General features: G+C 51.5%; 1 protein-coding gene across 1 annotated transcript; it reads left to right on the forward strand.

Moving 5' to 3' along the window:
• Window positions 1-4,633: 4,633 nt before the first annotated feature.
• On the forward strand, window positions 4,634-10,157 carry LOC118550461 (group IID secretory phospholipase A2). The gene is made up of 4 exons (XM_036115591.2): window positions 4,634-4,673; window positions 7,529-7,673; window positions 8,337-8,443; window positions 10,012-10,157. Exons 1-4 carry the CDS (start codon window positions 4,634-4,636, stop codon window positions 10,155-10,157), a joined length of 438 nt encoding a protein of 145 aa, XP_035971484.2.
• Window positions 10,158-16,617: the final 6,460 nt, after the last annotated feature.

Genomic DNA, 16,617 nt, shown 5'->3' on the forward strand with positions numbered 1-16,617 from the left:
GTGACCGTAGACTATGCCTGAAGCTTCTATATGGCCCTCTCCATTGGGCTCCAGCCAAATCTGCCAAATGAATATCTTGGTGTCCGCAGCCATCCCCCCATTCTGACTCCTCAGGCAGATCAACCCACCTCCATGCAAATCATCTCATGCAAACTGGTGTGAGGCCCCCACCCCCCACCCGGAGATGGAGTGCCAGGGGTCGGCACAGCCCAGGTTCCAACCAGCTCCGAAGTGTCTGGTTGCTCTGGGGACATCATAAGTTCCTAGTGGGGATCTGCCTTACCCTTTTCTCTCTGCACCCGACTCACTGCGCTGGGCCTGTTGACAGCGAATAGTAGGTGCTCAGGAAATGCCTGTTGAATGGAGTCACTTGCTGGCTTCCTGTGGGATTTCTTGGAAGTGTGGTCTTTGCCCCCCATAAGCTAATATTAATAACAACACCAACTGCCGTTTATGGAGTGCTTACAGTGTACAAGCCAAGCATCCTATATGCCCCTGGAATCCTTACCAAAACCCCGGTGGGGGGCATTCTCATTTCCCTCCACCCCATTTAACAGATGAGGAAAGAGATGAGCAGTGAGGATCCAAGTCAGGCCAGTCTGGCCCCACTTCCTTCTGAATCCCCAGACTCTGCTGCCTCCCAGGTTGATGTGTGCTTGAGGAAAGCAGCAGGGGCCGGGCCAGGGCCGGGAAAGGAAGAACCTTCTGGCAATGACCACTGCAAAGCTGCTGGCTGTGGGGATTTCTGATTCTGAAAGTACATTCCATGGCCACTAGTCTGAGTTTAGATCACTCTGAATGAACTGAGAGGTCAAAGTGGAAATCCCCCCGCTGTGTGTGACCAGCTCTGCATCATTTAGAAACAAGAGACTCTGGGTGTGAGGCATGTGGGGAAGTCAGTTTGCCCAGCGCCTTGCTTTGTCAGAATTTTAGACTCTTTCCTCCTGGGAGGAGGAGTCAGCAGGTGCCATACGTTTACTGATCATGACCTGTGTGCCTATAGTCCCCATCATTCCACCTGAACTCATGACAGCAAGCTGTCAGGGGGTGCGTTGCTGGCCCCATTTCTCAGATGGGAAACCTGAGGCTCAGAGAGATGAAGTAGTGGAATCAAGGTAATGCCATTGTTAAGCTGGAATTTGAAGCCACATCAGTCTGATAGCAAAGCTGTTGAAGGAATTTTCACAATGGGAGCACACCAAAGTACCCAACACCCAGCCAGTGCAGGGGATCAGAGACGAAGCTCAGAGCCTTCGGGGAAGCACCCTCTCCTGCAAACCTTCGGGAACTCCCAGCTTGCTCTCTGATACCCTCTGCAGGTTCCCGTGGATGGAACCCAGGCCATGGGATCTTTGCAGTGAGTGGAGCTTTGCAGGGAGGGATGGGTCGAGGGCAGGATCCTATCACTGGCTAAAAGGATGTGTTCTCCCCTGTGGGGGTACCTCTTAGGAGATGGGGGTCCACTTTCTTCTCTTCCGCAGTGAGGTTGGGGCAGCAGTTTTCCAGACTCTGCCAGCTCTCCTCACTTCCACCTCCATCAGTGTGGGGAGGGCAAGAAAGTATGGCGGAGCCCCTGGGTGCAATGACTCATCTGTAACATGGGGATTAGGGCAGCACCTACCTTATGTTACGACGTGTGAACCACTTAGAGCAGTGCCCAGCTCATAGTAAGGGTGTCTCTGGCAGATCTGTGTTCAACCCAGATTCTGCCGCGTACGGGATGTGTGACCCTAGGCAACTTTCTAACCTCTCTGAGCCCCACTTTCCTCACCTGTAAAATGGGAATATCAGCATCTTCCTCATGGTGCGGTTGTGAAAATTAAATGAGACAACAGCCCAGTGCCCGACACGCAGTAGAAGCTCCGCTGATGGTAAATATTCCTAACAGAATTTGCATGCCAGCATCTAAGCCCCTCCTGCTCCTTTCCACCCACTACCTGGAGATCTTGACGGGTTGCAGGCTAATGATATCATCAGATGTTTTTCCTACCATTTCCAGAGAAGTCAAAGCACACAGACTTGCTGACAATGACAAGTCCCGAGGAACAACCAGGCCCAATGGAAACTCATATGTGTTGATGGAGGCAGAAGCAAGGGAGTTTCTAAATTCCTACAGACTTCAGAGAATGGAAGAGGCTTAAAAACTTTCTCTGTTCCAACCCAGCATTTTCACTTCTGAACATCTACTTTAAAGCAACTACCCTTTAAACATAGACAAAGCTTTATCATCCCAGCGTTAACTATAATAATGAGTGGGGGTGACCTGAAAGTCATAATAAGGAAAAAAAAGTCAAGAAAAACAGACCCAGAAATGACCCAAATGATAGAATTAGTAGATAAAGCTATTAGAGCACTTACGATAAATATATTCCTTATGCTTAAGATAGAGGAAAGCTTGAGCGGGGTAAGTAGAATCATAGATTTTTTTCTTAAACCCAGATCAAATTTCTAGAGTAAAACAAATACACTCCAGAGGAAAGGAACAGTGGACAGGACTAAGGCAGATTTGACAACACAGAAGAAAAGGCTAGTTGTTTTCTATTCATCGTAAGCAGTGAGGGTGACATTAAAGATGACAATAATGATGGGAACCATCCATAGCTAATGTCTGTTGATCTCTAGCTATGGACCAAGCCCTGTTCACCTACCATGTTGCTTAATTCCTGTGACAGGCCTTTGAAGTAGGTACAGTCATTGTCCCCATTTTACACATGAGGAAGCAGAAGACATGATGCTCCAAGTGAGGCAGGTGGAGCACTAGGGAGGTTAGCCTTAACCCAGGTGGGCTGGGTTTGAACATCTCCTCCCACCCTCTTCACCTCCGCAGAATGCTACACAGTCCAAGCTGTGGTCACTGTGGTGGCTTTCTTTCCATGGGTGGGACTTGGTACAGTGTGCTGCATGCATGGGGCCTCTAAACCCCACGGCAGTCAGAGGAGGGAGGAACTATTGTCCCCATATTGTCTCCACCAGCAAATGAGGAAGCCAAGGATCATGGAGGAGGAGCGATTGGCTCAGAGTCCCACCGTTGATAAGAGAAGGAGCCAGAATTTGAAGCAGGTCTCTCTGGCCCCAAACCTAGCCTTTTAGATGTGCCCTGGGGTCTCGGGAAGTGTTGGGGACAGCCAGTTCTGAGCCTTCTCTGTAGCATGCATTTGCCGTTAGGGAAAAGCCTTCTGGAATCAACAAAGGACCTGTGGTCCTGGCTACTTTTGCTCCTACCCAAATGATAACCAGATCAGGAGCAGCTGGGACTCTGGGAGGTACCCACGTGCCCCATCAGGAGCCCAGATCTGGAAGATGGTACGCTGAAGTCCCGCACTGAGAGGAGTGTAAAGGAATGACCACAGAGCACACACGAGGGACGCATGTCAGAGACTATGCCAGGGTCATACAGTGTGCTTGCTGCTTACTTATTTTACATGGAGGTTATTTTCTCACAGATGAGGTAGTCAGTTGGTGACTGAGTCAAGGAACAAAGGAAAAATTAGATTCGAGAGAAAGAGCTCTCAGCAGGGACTCTTGCTGGCATACTTTTTGGGTGAGCAGGAAGCAAGGAGGTCAGTCTGTGGACTATGTGCTTGAGAGCCATCCAACGAGCGTGGGAGAAAACCAATCTCTACTACCAATGGACCCTCCATGAAACCTTGAAAGGTTACCAGTGGAGCGTCTGTGGGAGCGCATCTCTAGAATGCCTATGTGTCCTCGAGCACCTCCACCCTCTGAGTGAGTCCACACCATCTGCCTCGTTAGGATTCTCCTATGCAAACTGAGGCAGACCTGCAGAGTAAGATGTCAACACACATCAATTGCCTTCAAATCGTGCCCGTGCTGTGACGCTCAAGTTCACGTTAGGAATAGATCCTACAAAATAATTCTGGACACACACTGAGATTTAGCCTCAAGGCTTTCTCTCACTGTACCACTGTATGGACTAGAATAGTAAAAAAAAAAAAAAAAAAATGCCAAACATAAAAACAGAGAGTAAAATGGTGGTTACCAGGAGACAGGGAGGAGCGAAAATAGGACAGATATTGTTTATAGGTAAAAGCTTGCAACAAGTAGTAAATAAGTCCTAGAGATCGAATGCACAGTCTAGTGAATACAGACAACAATATTGCATTGTAATCATCAAACTTGCTGAGAGATTAGATCTTTATTCCAACCACTAAAAAGAAATTATAATTATTCGACATGACAGAGGTACTAGTTATTGCTATACTGGCAGTCATGGCATAATATATAAATGTATCCACTCAACATGTTGTACACCTGAAATTTACACAATGTTATATGTCAAATATATTTCAATCAAAAAAAAAAAAAAAGCGAATGGTGTGTATTGGATTCACAAGCGATTTTAAATTGTTTTATTGTCTGTGATTTTTCAAATCTCCTCCACTGAATGTGTTCCTTTTGCAATCAAAAAGTTAAAAAAAAAAAAACAGATATTAAAAATAAAAACAATAAAATTCCCCCGTTGCTAGAAACAGGAAATAGAAAGAGCGTGCCCTGGTGCCGGAGCTGGGAAGGACAGGGGTGGGCTCGGCCTGGTGGGGCTACGCTGATATAAGAGGCCGCCTGGATGGAAGGGGACTTCCAGCAGCTGCGTCCACTGCTCTGCGCTGGGACCATGGAGCTTCCCCTGCTCTGCACCCTGCTGGTGTTTGCTGGTGAGTGGGACAGGACCCACAGCTGGGAAGGGAAGGCGGGATGTGAGTAGGCGCTGTATGTCCTTCCTAGACTGAGCCTCTACTCTGATCCCCACTGCTCTGGCCCCCCAGTCCTCAACCCTTCTTGCCCCTGCAAGGAGCCAGCAGCAGCGGCTGGTCCCCTAGAACCCTGGCTTCAGCCACGGAGCTCTGGGCTGCCCTGCTGTGCAGCATGACTGGTCTGCAGTGAGGATGAGCAGCTAGAGGCTCAGACACTGGGGCTGGCTGAGCAGATGCCTACAGTACTTTGGACACAAGTTACAGAAAGGGATCTCCCCACCTCACCCTGCTCCCCTCTGTCACCTTGACCAAATAATAACAATCTTTCATTTACACACAGCACTGTGTACTTTTAGAACCCCTTCTTTCATGTTCATTGTCTCCCTTGAATCTGGGAAGAGGGTCCTGTTGACAGTGGTGGGAGATGGGGCAGTTTCCATTCAATCTTCCGCAGATCAAATGTGAAAATGTGGTTGCTAGCAAATCGGTGTTTTTGTTTCTCAATCCGTCCGAGTATGTAGTGTTAGAAAGGATTTGTACTTTAAAATGTGGTTTTGTGTAATTCTGGGACTACCAAATTTTTTAGAGGAACACATAACCAGGGCTACAGCGAAAACCGTCAGGGAAATTGCAGTCAAGCTACAAAAACTCATCTCTCAGACATAAAGAAGCAATAATACACTGTAGAGATAAAATATACAGGTGAACATGCATTCAAATGCTGTCTCCTGTCAGGATGACCTTGGCCAAGTCACCCTACCTCTCTATGTCCTCATCTGTAAAATGGACACAATAGCACCCTCTTCATAAGGTTGTTAGGACTTTAATTAGAAAATGTATCCAAAAAATATATATATATCCGAAGTGTTTAGCAAGTGTAAGTAATAGCGAGCCAACAATAGCTTAACACACAGCACATGTGTGATGAGCTGGTAGCTGTGATAACTCTTGGGGGAAGGGGGCCCATCCCCCTCAGTGCCAGCGAAGGATAGAAAGAGCTACCAAGACAGGAATTACTGACAAGCTAAGCCAGTTCACCAAAGGTCTCATGACCACAGATGGAGCTCCTTGGTGTCTTAGGGCTGGTTTCGCCTCACTATAAAATTATAAGAAATGAGACTACCATCCCAGAGCCTTCTGGAATCAAAGCTAAACTTATTGCTTGCCTGGCAAAGGAAAACTGCATCATTCAAGTGTGAGTTTATTTGTGTATTGTGAAGCTGACATGGAAAGGGCCAGTTTTAGGGTGGAAAGAGGGACGAGGTAGACCAGAAAGGCAAGAGCCTGAATTCAGGTCCCTGGTTGGTGCACAGTTGGGTGGTAACTCTCTTTGCCGTGGCTTGCCTTCAGGTTCCTCATCACGGAATCCGGGCTTCCAGTGGGCCTGGGATGGGTCATTAGTCCCCTCAAGGCTTAGCAAGGGTTCTCTTAAAACATTTTACAGCTGGAGCCACCGTGTCAAACAGGAGTGACAACGTGGGTTCCTGCACATTGAGGGGACACGCTGGGGACAGAACAGACCTACAAGTACCGGACACCCCTGGTCACTTTTAGCTGCAGCCCATTGCTCGAGCCCCTCCCAAACCCCCTCTTCCCATCTACCCCTCCCCCAGTTTGGGGCTCACTCCCACTTTGGTATTTACTTCATTTGCACACAGCTTCCATTATAACACCATTTACCTGGGAATGGGAGGGGAGGTCCATAATGAGGTCACTCGAAGGGCCCCACCTGGCCACGTCTCCCTGAGACTCAGCTCCATCTGTGTCCTCGAACCGTCTCTCGAGGTTGTACACGTGCACAGTTCGGTCTCCTTATGTTGTCTGTTCCTCCCAGGCTCTCCCCTGAATTCATCGACTTCATATATTTTATTTCTCCTATCTCAACATTAAGCATTCCTCTCCCCCAATAAAATAAAATCCCCTTATGACCAATTCTAATGAGTAGCAATTATGACTACAATGAAAAATATCCATGAAAATCATTGATTTCTAAATCACACTGCCTCCCAGGTGAGCCACGCGGTGCTTTAATCTGCAGTTTTCTCTCAGGGAGGCGAGGGGCAGCGCGGAGTGCGGGGAAAAGAGTGAGTCTTCCTGTTACAGAATGGGAACTCAATGCAGAGGCAGGGAATGGCACCAAACTGCTTCGGGTTTTAATCCTAGCTCCTCCATGTACCAGCCACTGTGACCCGGTACGAGGCTCAAGCTGCACATCTATGAAGTGGGCATCAAACATAGTTCTTGTTGTACCAGTGTCAGTTTCTTAGTTCCCATAAGTATACGGTAATTATGTAAGCTGATCATAACATCAGAGGAAAGTAGGTGAGGGGTGTATAAGAACTCTCTGTAACTCCTTGCAACTTTTCTGTACATCTAGAATGTACCAAGATAAAAAGTATATTTATTGGGGGGAAAAAAACGAGTATTTATCTCATGGGTTGAATGGAGTCAATAAATTATTACATGAAAAGACGCATAGGGTCACCTTGGTGGCTCAGTTGGTTAAGTGTCTGCCTTCGGCTCAGGTCATGATCCCGGGGTCCTGGATCAAGCCCCATGTCGGGCTCCCTGCTCAGCGGGGAGCCTGCTTCTCCCTCTCCCTCTGCCCCTCCCCCCGCTCGTGCTCTCTCTCTCTCTCTTAAAAAAAAAAAAAAAAGGCCTGTAATAAGCACTCACTATCGCTATATTTTTAATAGCCTTACTGGTTGTAGTCATTTTATTATCCAAGGTCATGGGTTTGGTCCAACCAGGCACAAGTGCCAGGCCTGTGACCTCTGATGTTCATGTCCTCTCCTTGTTGCTGGACTCTCTGGCAGGTGTGATTCCAACCCAGGGCGGGATCTTGAACCTGAACAAGATGATCAAACGAGTGACCGGGAAGGCACCCATCATCTCCTATTGGTCCTACGGCTGTCACTGTGGACTTGGTGGCAAAGGCCAACCCAAAGATGCCACAGACTGGTAATCCTTTCGCAGGCAGGGCCACGGGTGGCAGTCCTGTCCTGCTGCCACCCCAGGACTCTCCCATTTCCTGTTCCTCCATGTATTCATTCCGTGAATTCATTTTGTGCTGTGTGCTAGGGAACTCTGCTGAGGCCCGGTACCGTCCCGGCCCTCCTGAAGCTTGCCTTCTAGCTGGTTCTGCAGAGTTTCTGAAGGCCCCCCGCCCTTTGCACTTCCAACCCCTGATCTAGTTAGAACACCCACACACACTCCCTGCTGCCATTTCACACTGTTTGTTTTTTTTTTTTTAATTCCTACCTTTTTGTCACTGTCTCATTCAATCTTTACCACACCCCCCGGGAATCAGCCAGGAGGGAGGGCACTCCCCTCACCCACCACTTACAGGCTGTGTGACCTTGGGCATGTGGCTTGACCTCTCTGAGTCTGTTTCTTCATCTGTGAAATGGGGATTATCCTAGTGCCCCCATCATAGGATGGTAGTGCAGACTGGGAGAATATTCACAGACAAAACACATGCCTGGTTCATAGAAAGCACTCAAGAGGCCTTAGCCAGCGGGACCATAACCCTGCCGGCCTTGACTCCTCCAAGGCGGGCACTCGGTTTCTACCCTTGGGCAGCTGCACTCCCTGCCCGTCCCTCCTCCTGTCCTCTCCCTCCAGGTGCTGTCAGAACCATGACTGCTGCTATGCTCACCTGAGACAGCACCGATGCCATGTCCACACAGACCATTATGACTACACCTTCTCCCACGGGGACATCCAGTGCTGTGAGTGCCCGGGCCTCGGGTTTGGAGTTAGAGGCGAAGGAAGGGAGTTCTGGCCCTTACTGCCTTCATGCGCTGTGTGACAATGCACAAGCCGCTCAACCTCTCTGTTTTTCTCATGTGTCCGGTGATAGTAGCGGGGCTGTGGAGGAATTTGGGGTTGGGAGTATGGAGAAGTCCAATGGGGCTTTTGACCCCTCTAGGATTTGGAAGGCTGGCAGACCTCAGCTTGGATCCCAGAGCCACCATCAACCAGCTGTGTGACCTTGAACACCCTCTGAACATCAGTATTCTCATCTGTAAACTCAGGATGATAACAGTATTCTACCCCCTAAAGTTAATTCAAGAACTAAAATGAGAGCAGACAGAATGAGCCTCGCACATACCTGCTGCCAAGTGCATGCTCGATAAATCGCTTGGACTACATAAGATATCACTGTTACAACTTACTTCGTGACGGTCCTCAGAGCGGCCCAGCCAGGAGCAACCCCACCCTGATGAGCTCCATTTTATAGACAAGGAAAGTGAGACCAGAGTGAAGAGGTGTTTGCCCAGGGTCACCCAGCTGCAGGTGACAGAGCCTGGGCTAGACCTCAGGTCCCCCCTGGCCCTGGGTCCATGCTTGGAGACAGCGGGCAACTCCCGGGGCTGGGAATCAAGTGGGTTCGTCACATCAGTCCCTGTTCATTAAAGGTTTAATAATAATAGCAACAGGGGCGCCTCGGTGGCTCAGTCGGTTAAGCGTCTGCCTGCGGCTCGGGTCATGATCTAGAGATCCAGGATCGAGCCCCCGTGTCGGGCTCCCCGCTCAGCAGGGAGTCTGCTTCTCCCTCTCCCTCTGCCCCTCCTCCCGCTCATGCTCGCTCTCGCTCTCTGTCTAATAAATAAATAAAATCTTTAAATAGTAATAATGCAACAGTAATGGCCAACATTTATTGAGCACCTACTGTGTGCTGAGTGCTTTGCTTCTTCAGTACTCTCGACAGCCCCAAGGCAGCACCTACCCTCACCCCAAGTACAGAAAATGAAACTGATGCCCCAAGGTCCCTTCGGCCTCAGTCTCTGCACATGCTGTTCCATCTGCCCGGAACAGTTCCCCTCTGCCACCCCAGCTTTCCACAGGGGGAGCAGAACCTTCCCACCTCAGCTCAAATGGCTCTTGACGCTGAGTACGGTCCCCCTATTTTACCGTCCTGTAGCCCCTGCACCATCCCTTCCTTCCGCGAGGAACAGGTTGTGATCCCCATTTCTGTGGTTCTCGAGTATCTGCTGCCCCCACGGGAGCGTGAACTGCACGCATCCATTCGGGTCAGTCCTGTCCCCCCAGGCCCTGCCACAGGATGGGTGCTTGGTTGTTTATTAAATGGATGAATAAATAAAGGAGCAAAGACAAACAGGGAGGTCACGGTTCGTGCCCAGGGTCATGCAGCTAGAGTCCAAGCAGCTGGGAAGGGTACTCGAAAGCTGAGCGAGGACGGGGCTGCCTTCAGAAACTCCCTCTGGGACCCTAAGGCCGCCCTGGGCTCTGCGTCGGGAGGGGACGGACACTGAGCCCCCTTCTCCACCCGCAGCCAACAAGGGGAGCTGGTGTGAGCAGGAGCTGTGTGCCTGTGACAAGAAGGTGGCCTTCTGCCTGAAGCAGAACCTGGACACCTACCAGAAGCACCTGCGTTACTACTGGAAGCCCCGCTGCAAAGGCCAGACCCCTATGTGCTAGCAGGGGCCCACCCCGCTGCCCCACACTCCCTCCCGTGCCTCAGCATCTCTGGCTCTGGCGCTCCGCCCCTGCCCCAGCATCTGACCCCCTGAACCGGCCTGGGAGGGTCTCAACCACGCCCCACCCTCCTTCCTGCTCTTGGACCTTCCAAATCTTGACCGAGGCCGCCGCTCTCTTCTGAGCGTGTATTGAGATCTGCGGAGAAGCCAAGGCCAGGAAGCCCCTGGGGATGGTGTTTGGGCCGAAGCCACAGGTGTTGGGGGTGGGGATTTGGGGTCCATGGTGGGTGGGTCCCCCTTGCCACTGCCACTCGACAGGCCCCCTGGCTGAGTCTCACCCAGTCTGACACACTGTCCAAGCTGCAGCCAGGGTGGCCTCTCTGAAGGGCAGTGTTGATCCTTCTGTCCACGTGGCTCTACTTCTTAAAACCCAAAGCCCCCCACCACCCCCACCCCTGGTAGGACCTCTCACGGAGTTTGGGGCCTGCACTGCCCAGCGTTATGCCATTCTCCCAAACTAAGCTGGGCAGTCCTATCGGGCAGGGCCCATGACTGTCTTGGACTCAGTTGCATGTCTGCTCCAAAGCGGTACCCAGGACCAAGAAGAGACTCCACGAATGTCTCCTGAGCTAGGGACCGGGTGAAGCTGCCTGGTCCTCTTGCTCCAGGCCCAGGTCCACACACGCATGTGGTGTGTCCTCTCCTGCTTCCAGAAGCTTTCTCAGGCTGGGACCTCTGCAGAGTGCTCCGCTTGCCGTCCCCAGGTGGCCGAGCCCCACCTAGGCCCCTTGGGGTCCAAGGGCCACAAGCAACAGAAGCCTCCCCTGGCTGACTCCTCCTCAGCTCCGAGGGCTTGCTCCCTCCTCCAAACCCGCATAGCACTTTATGGGTCTGTAATCAACCAGGTTTCATCTTGAGTGGGACATAATACCTGGCCTTTTCCAATCCCCTCCAACTGGACCGGAGCTCCTGGAGGACGGGGGCTTTGTCTCTCATCTTTGTTTCCTCTGCTCCCTGAAATAACAGGTGCTCGATTAATGCTTATGGACAAATGAGCCCATAATGGATGAATGGAGGTTGTGGCAGATGCTGGTGCCCCAACCAGATCCCCTCCTGGCCCTGTCTCCCAACCCCCAGCTAAGCCAGATGGTTGGCTGCTACATGCTCACATCTGTCTCCTTCTCCTCTTTGTCTGCTGGAAGCCCACCTCTAACCAGTGACTAGAGAGTGTAGTACCAGAAGGATGTAATTGCCCGGCCCCAACCTCCATGCAGGACCACCCGGGCAGTACGTTGCATGTCCCAGAGCTCCTTGTGGGATCAGGCTGAGGCCAGACGTCTAGAACACCTCTTTGCTTAGCTTCATACCCTGGTCTGGCCTGTTTCCCCTGCTGCCTTACAGGTTTCTCCTGAGAGCATGCCCTCAGTAAATCACCCACTTGCACAAGAATCCTGTCTTGGACTCAGCTTCTGGGGAAACTGACTTGGGATGGATAGATGGGTGGATGGATGGATGGATGGATGGAAGGATGGATGGGTGGATGGATGGATGGGTGGGTGGGTGGGTGGGTGGATGGATGGATGGATGGGCGGGTGGGTGGGTGGATGAATGGATGGATGGATGGGTGGATGGATGGATGGATGGGTGGATGGATGGATAGGTGGGTGGATGGATGGGTGGGTGGGTGGGTGGATGAATGGATGGATGGATGGGTGGGTGGATAGATGGATGGGTGGATGGGTGGGTGGATGAATGGATGGATGGATGGGTGGATGGATGGATGGGTGGATGAATGGATGGATGGATGGGTGGATGGATGGATGGATGGATAGGTGGGTGGATGGATGGGTGAGGGGGTGGGTGGATGGATGGATGGATGGATGGATAGGTGGGTGGATGGATGGATAGGTGGGTGGATGGATGGATGGATGGATGGGTGGCTTCTTCATATAAGGATCTGTCATCTGTATGTGATTAGCTATGTCTCCAGCAACAGGGCTAGAGCACCAGGAGCCACTCACACCCTCCAGCCTGTCACACATGTAAGTGAAACAGCTGACAGAGAACTTTCCTACTTCTACATGAAGCTAAGGGGTTCATGTGAGGCAGGGTAATTGGAATTAAGAACCATGGCACTAGGTTCAAATTCCAGTCATACCACCGACTAGCCATATGACCTCACCTAAGGAATCTTGAGTTTCCTCGCATGCAAAGTATAGATGAAAGTTAGAAGAAAATAAGACAAGGTCAGCCGATTAAACAAGATTTATGTGTATGAAGCTGTTAGCACAGTGCCCGGCACATGGTAATGCCTCTTTATTTTTTAAAAAAGATGTATTTATTTTAGAGAGAGAGCAGGGAGGAGGCGCAGAGGGAGAGAGAGAGAGAGTCCCAAGCAGATTCTGTGCTAAGCATGGAGCCCGTCGCGGGGTTTGATCTCATGACCCTGAGATCATGACCTGAGCGGAAACCAGGAGTCCGGCACTTCACTGACTGAGCTGCCCAGGCGCCCCAGTAATACCTCTTTAAATGTTACCTGCAGTACTCTTGCTCTTGTTGTTATGTAATGACCACAGCTGAAATCAAGATACATCAGAAGAAAATAGTTAATCAATGTCCCCCTTCTTTCCACCCATTTCCTCTCTCCCTTCCACATGACTATGCAAGCCATGTCAGTTAGATTCTGATGCACCATGTTTATTTATTCAAGAGCTGGTGACGCCCACTTGTCCATTAGAGCTCCTGTGTGCCAGGCCCTGTGATGGTGACAAGATCAGTGTTGGCAGGTAGGGGCATTATTGTCCCTATTTTACAACCTGAGGCTCAGAATGGGGACAGCAACTTCCAAGGTCCCACGACCAGCAAAAGCAGAGCCAGGATTCCACCCCAGACTCTCCCCACTCTGTTCCCTGGCAGACTCCCTGTCCCATTTGTACTGGTCAGGAACTTCCTGTGACTTGATGGACTTCAACAATGAGGGCATTTATGACCTCACATGACAAGAAGTGTCATGTGAGGGGTATGGTGGCTTTTCGGTGGCATGGTGATGTCATCAGCACCGGGTGTCTCTCCTACTCTTGGCCACCCTCGCTGTGCTGCGCTGGGCCCCTGGGCGGCTCATCCCAGCTTCCAAACCGCAGCTGTGCTCCAGACCCCAAACCTGGACATGATAAATCCAGCAGAGAACATGTTGTCCCTTTCGTGTCTGTTTTTAATGAGCCCTACCGCCACCACCCGGCAGACCTCCCCCACAGGACTGATCACCCTAAACCCTAGTGCTTCAAGGTGATGGGATTACTCTGGTCAGTTTCGATTCCTCAGGTTTCATTTACCCTTGAGAGGAGACAGGGTTAATGTCCCCGAGTGGCGGGTAGCGGCTACAACCAGAGCTGTTGGGGTTGTTGATAGGATGGCCTCGGGTGGGCAAGTCCAGGGCTGGGTCAGGAGGAGGACCGTGCCTGTGGCGCTCCCCTCTGTGAGCTAAGCACCTGGTGCAGGGCCTGGTGGTCACAGAGTAGGTGATCAATACTTACTTGTTATGAATGAATGATGAATGAATGAATCAATCCCAGGTTGGTAAAGACATGGGACTTTGCACCAAGAGGTGGGATGGGCAGATGGGGTCTCAGAGCAGCCAGGACTGAGTCCGCAGAATAAGATAGGACCCCCCCACCCTGTGAGTTCTCATTCTGGGCCAATTTCCAATTCCTGGAATTGGGTAAGAGGCACGAAGGAAGGGGAGACTGACCGGCAGCTTCTGTTCTCCACGCCCGTCTCTCAAGTAGCCTGGAGGTAGGAGGCAGACAGGACAGTCACTGTGCTTCCTGTTCCTTCCGGGGTCAGACTCACAAAGGGACAACCACAGGGCGGGGAGGAAGGGGGGGAGCCAGCACGGAACAGCCAACATTAAACACCTGGGGTGCCTACTCACCTGCTCCCCTCACCTCCCTGGGGCATGGTATTGTCACCTGCATCTTCCAGCTGCAGAGACTGAAACTCGAGGGTGAGTCACTTGCTGATAAGTGGCAGGGCCGGGACTTGAACCCAGTTCTCTCTGGCTCCAGGGCCATGTCTCACCCTACCTCCCACACTCTTTCTGGGGACAGTTGGTGAATCAGCCCTGGGTGCCCCTTAGTGGGCAAGAGGCACACCCAGGGATAAGGAGGTGAGGGGGATGTGGCAAGGCAGGAAGCAGCCGGGGAGAGGGGTGGGGGGGTAATATCGTACTGACGGTAACCGTAGTGCTCAGATAGAGCCCTCCCATTGGGAGCCCTTAATCCCACCGCTGAATCCAATCCCCAGGCCTCCTGGACCCAGGGTGCGACCTCCAGGGGCTGGGGCGGGGGGGTAGGTGCCAGCCCGGGGGCACGATGGGCAGCTGCCTTCTCCACAACTCTGCCTGTTTTCCCAGCAGGAGGCTCTCCCAAATACCCATGCTCCTTTCACGCATCGTCTCTGTTGCTGGGTGCGATGTGCGCTGGGGCTGCTCCTATCCCCCATCTCCCCTGTGTCAGTGCCCCCTGGAGGGGGGTTTAGGGGTGTTCCTTTGGGGTGCAAGGCGTCCTTGCTCACTGCTGAGGTCACCCCGGAGCTGATCTCACCGGGGCAGCCTGGACAACAGGGAGTGAGGGCCCGGCTGGCTCTAGAGCTTGGGGGTCCTCTTTTTCTTTTTTCCACTTAAAATAAAGAAGTTTTAAAGTAGTTTGTGAAAACTCAAAGCAGGTCAGAAAAGGCAAGGTGGAGGAGAGTTTCCTTCCTTTCTCTCTCTGCTTTAGGCTCGGGGCCAAGCCTGACTGGCTTAGGGGCCTCTCCTAGATGGACTTCCCTGGGCTCTTTGCAAGACCGGCCTCCTCGGTCATCCAGAGCTTAGCTGCCAGTCACTCCCTGAGAAAGGTCCCTGCCCTCCCACCTAAAGCAACCACCTCCCACCCTGACTCGGTCTCCCTGCCTTATTTCAGTTCTCTGCTTACCTTTTCTGTTGGTTTTCTTAATCACTCATTCATCCATTTGTTTATCTTAGATTGGAAAGCAGGTGTGCGTTATCACCTCCCAGCCCCTCCCTCAGAACTATCAGAAATCAGCCCCCTCCCTCTGCCGAGAACACGCCCCTCCTCCCTGCAGTCAGAGACCATTCTCGAGGGAGACTGTGTCTTCTGGAGCCCCGTCCCCCGGGCCCGGGCTGGCCTGGGGCGAGGATCTCCTGTCCCATCAAGGATCCAGCCCCAAGATGAGGCTGCCACAGGGCCTGGCTCTGTGGATGCCTGCAGAATGCGTCCCACCTCAGTCCCCAAAACCCCAAGTCTGGGAACCACAGAGCAGAAGGAAGAGGAAATAGAGGAAATAATTCAGCCAGGTGGCTTCTGGCTTCTTAAGAGGGAGATGGGAAAATGCCATTTTTCAGAGTTCCCCGGTGCCAAGAATCTTCTACACATGATCACATTACACCTGCCCCCACCGGATGGGTATTTTGACTTCCTTTTCCGGGGGAGGAAACAGGCTCTGATAAGTAAAATATCTCGCCCGAGGTAACTCACTCAGCAAGAAGCAGCAGAGGCTGGGCACAGGAGGTCAGACCACGCCAAGATCTGCCTCCGGGTTCCACCCTCTCCAGCCCGGATGGTGTGCTCCCATCAGGGGCAGTTCTGAAACTTCACAGTGGACAAGAATCCCCTGGCAGAGAGTGTTTAAAAGGCAGGTTCTTGGGCCAGAATCCACACCCAGAAGGTCCGATTCTGTAAGTCTAGGATGCGCTGCTGGAGATTTAGCTACATCTGGCTCAGGACTACACTTCCAAAAGGGTGCAAGCTGGCTCCCCTCTATCATCGGGTCCCCGTTGCCCACTTCCCTTATGGCCAGCATCCAGAGCAGGCAGAATCTGTCCCCATGGCCAGTCATGGGGCTGACCAGCCCATTAGTACCGAGGTTTGTTCATCCTGTGCCAGCACAGCTCAGTGAGCTGGAAGATTGGAGACCCACCTTCTAGATCAGACTCCATGCAAGCCCCGTTCTATCAGGCCCCACTGCTTCCTCTGCCAGGCAGGAGGGGGGAGGATCCTGCTTCCCAAACCCCAGCCTTTCACACATCACCATCCAGATGTTTGGTTTAATATTTTAATTTCCCTCTTTTTTTTTTTTTTTTAACATTTCTTAACCTAAACAAATTTATTTAAGAAGGAAATTAATTCCACTCTGGTATAGTGAAAACCAGTATCACTTGTCATCCACAGAAGGTGACCATAAAAGTAAATGCAATGGAAATAAAACTCTTATTGGAGAGAAAAGTGCATGATCAATAGTTGGCTCAACTAGTGAGCATGGGAGAGGTGCTGAGATCCCCCAGGCTCCACGCAGAGAACACCTTCGCCTGGATGTATTCTGGACAGGAAGGGACTAGAGAGGGAGCAGGTCAGGTGCTCTGTGAGCAGCACTGTTTGTCCTCTTCTCTGGCGAGTCCCAAGCCA

Source organism: Halichoerus grypus, chromosome 5 (assembly GCF_964656455.1).
Source record: "Halichoerus grypus chromosome 5, mHalGry1.hap1.1, whole genome shotgun sequence".
Taxonomy (NCBI): domain Eukaryota; kingdom Metazoa; phylum Chordata; class Mammalia; order Carnivora; family Phocidae; genus Halichoerus; species Halichoerus grypus.

Coding starts and splice junctions, on each gene's coding strand:
- LOC118550461 (XM_036115591.2), top strand. CDS start 4,634: ATGGAGCTTCCCCTGCTCTGCACCCTGCTGGTGTTTGCTG. Junction 4,674..7,528: donor CACCCTGCTGGTGTTTGCTG/GTGAGTGGGACA, acceptor ACTCTCTGGCAG/GTGTGATTCCAACCCAGGGC. Junction 8,444..10,011: donor CCACGGGGACATCCAGTGCT/GTGAGTGCCCGG, acceptor CTCCACCCGCAG/CCAACAAGGGGAGCTGGTGT.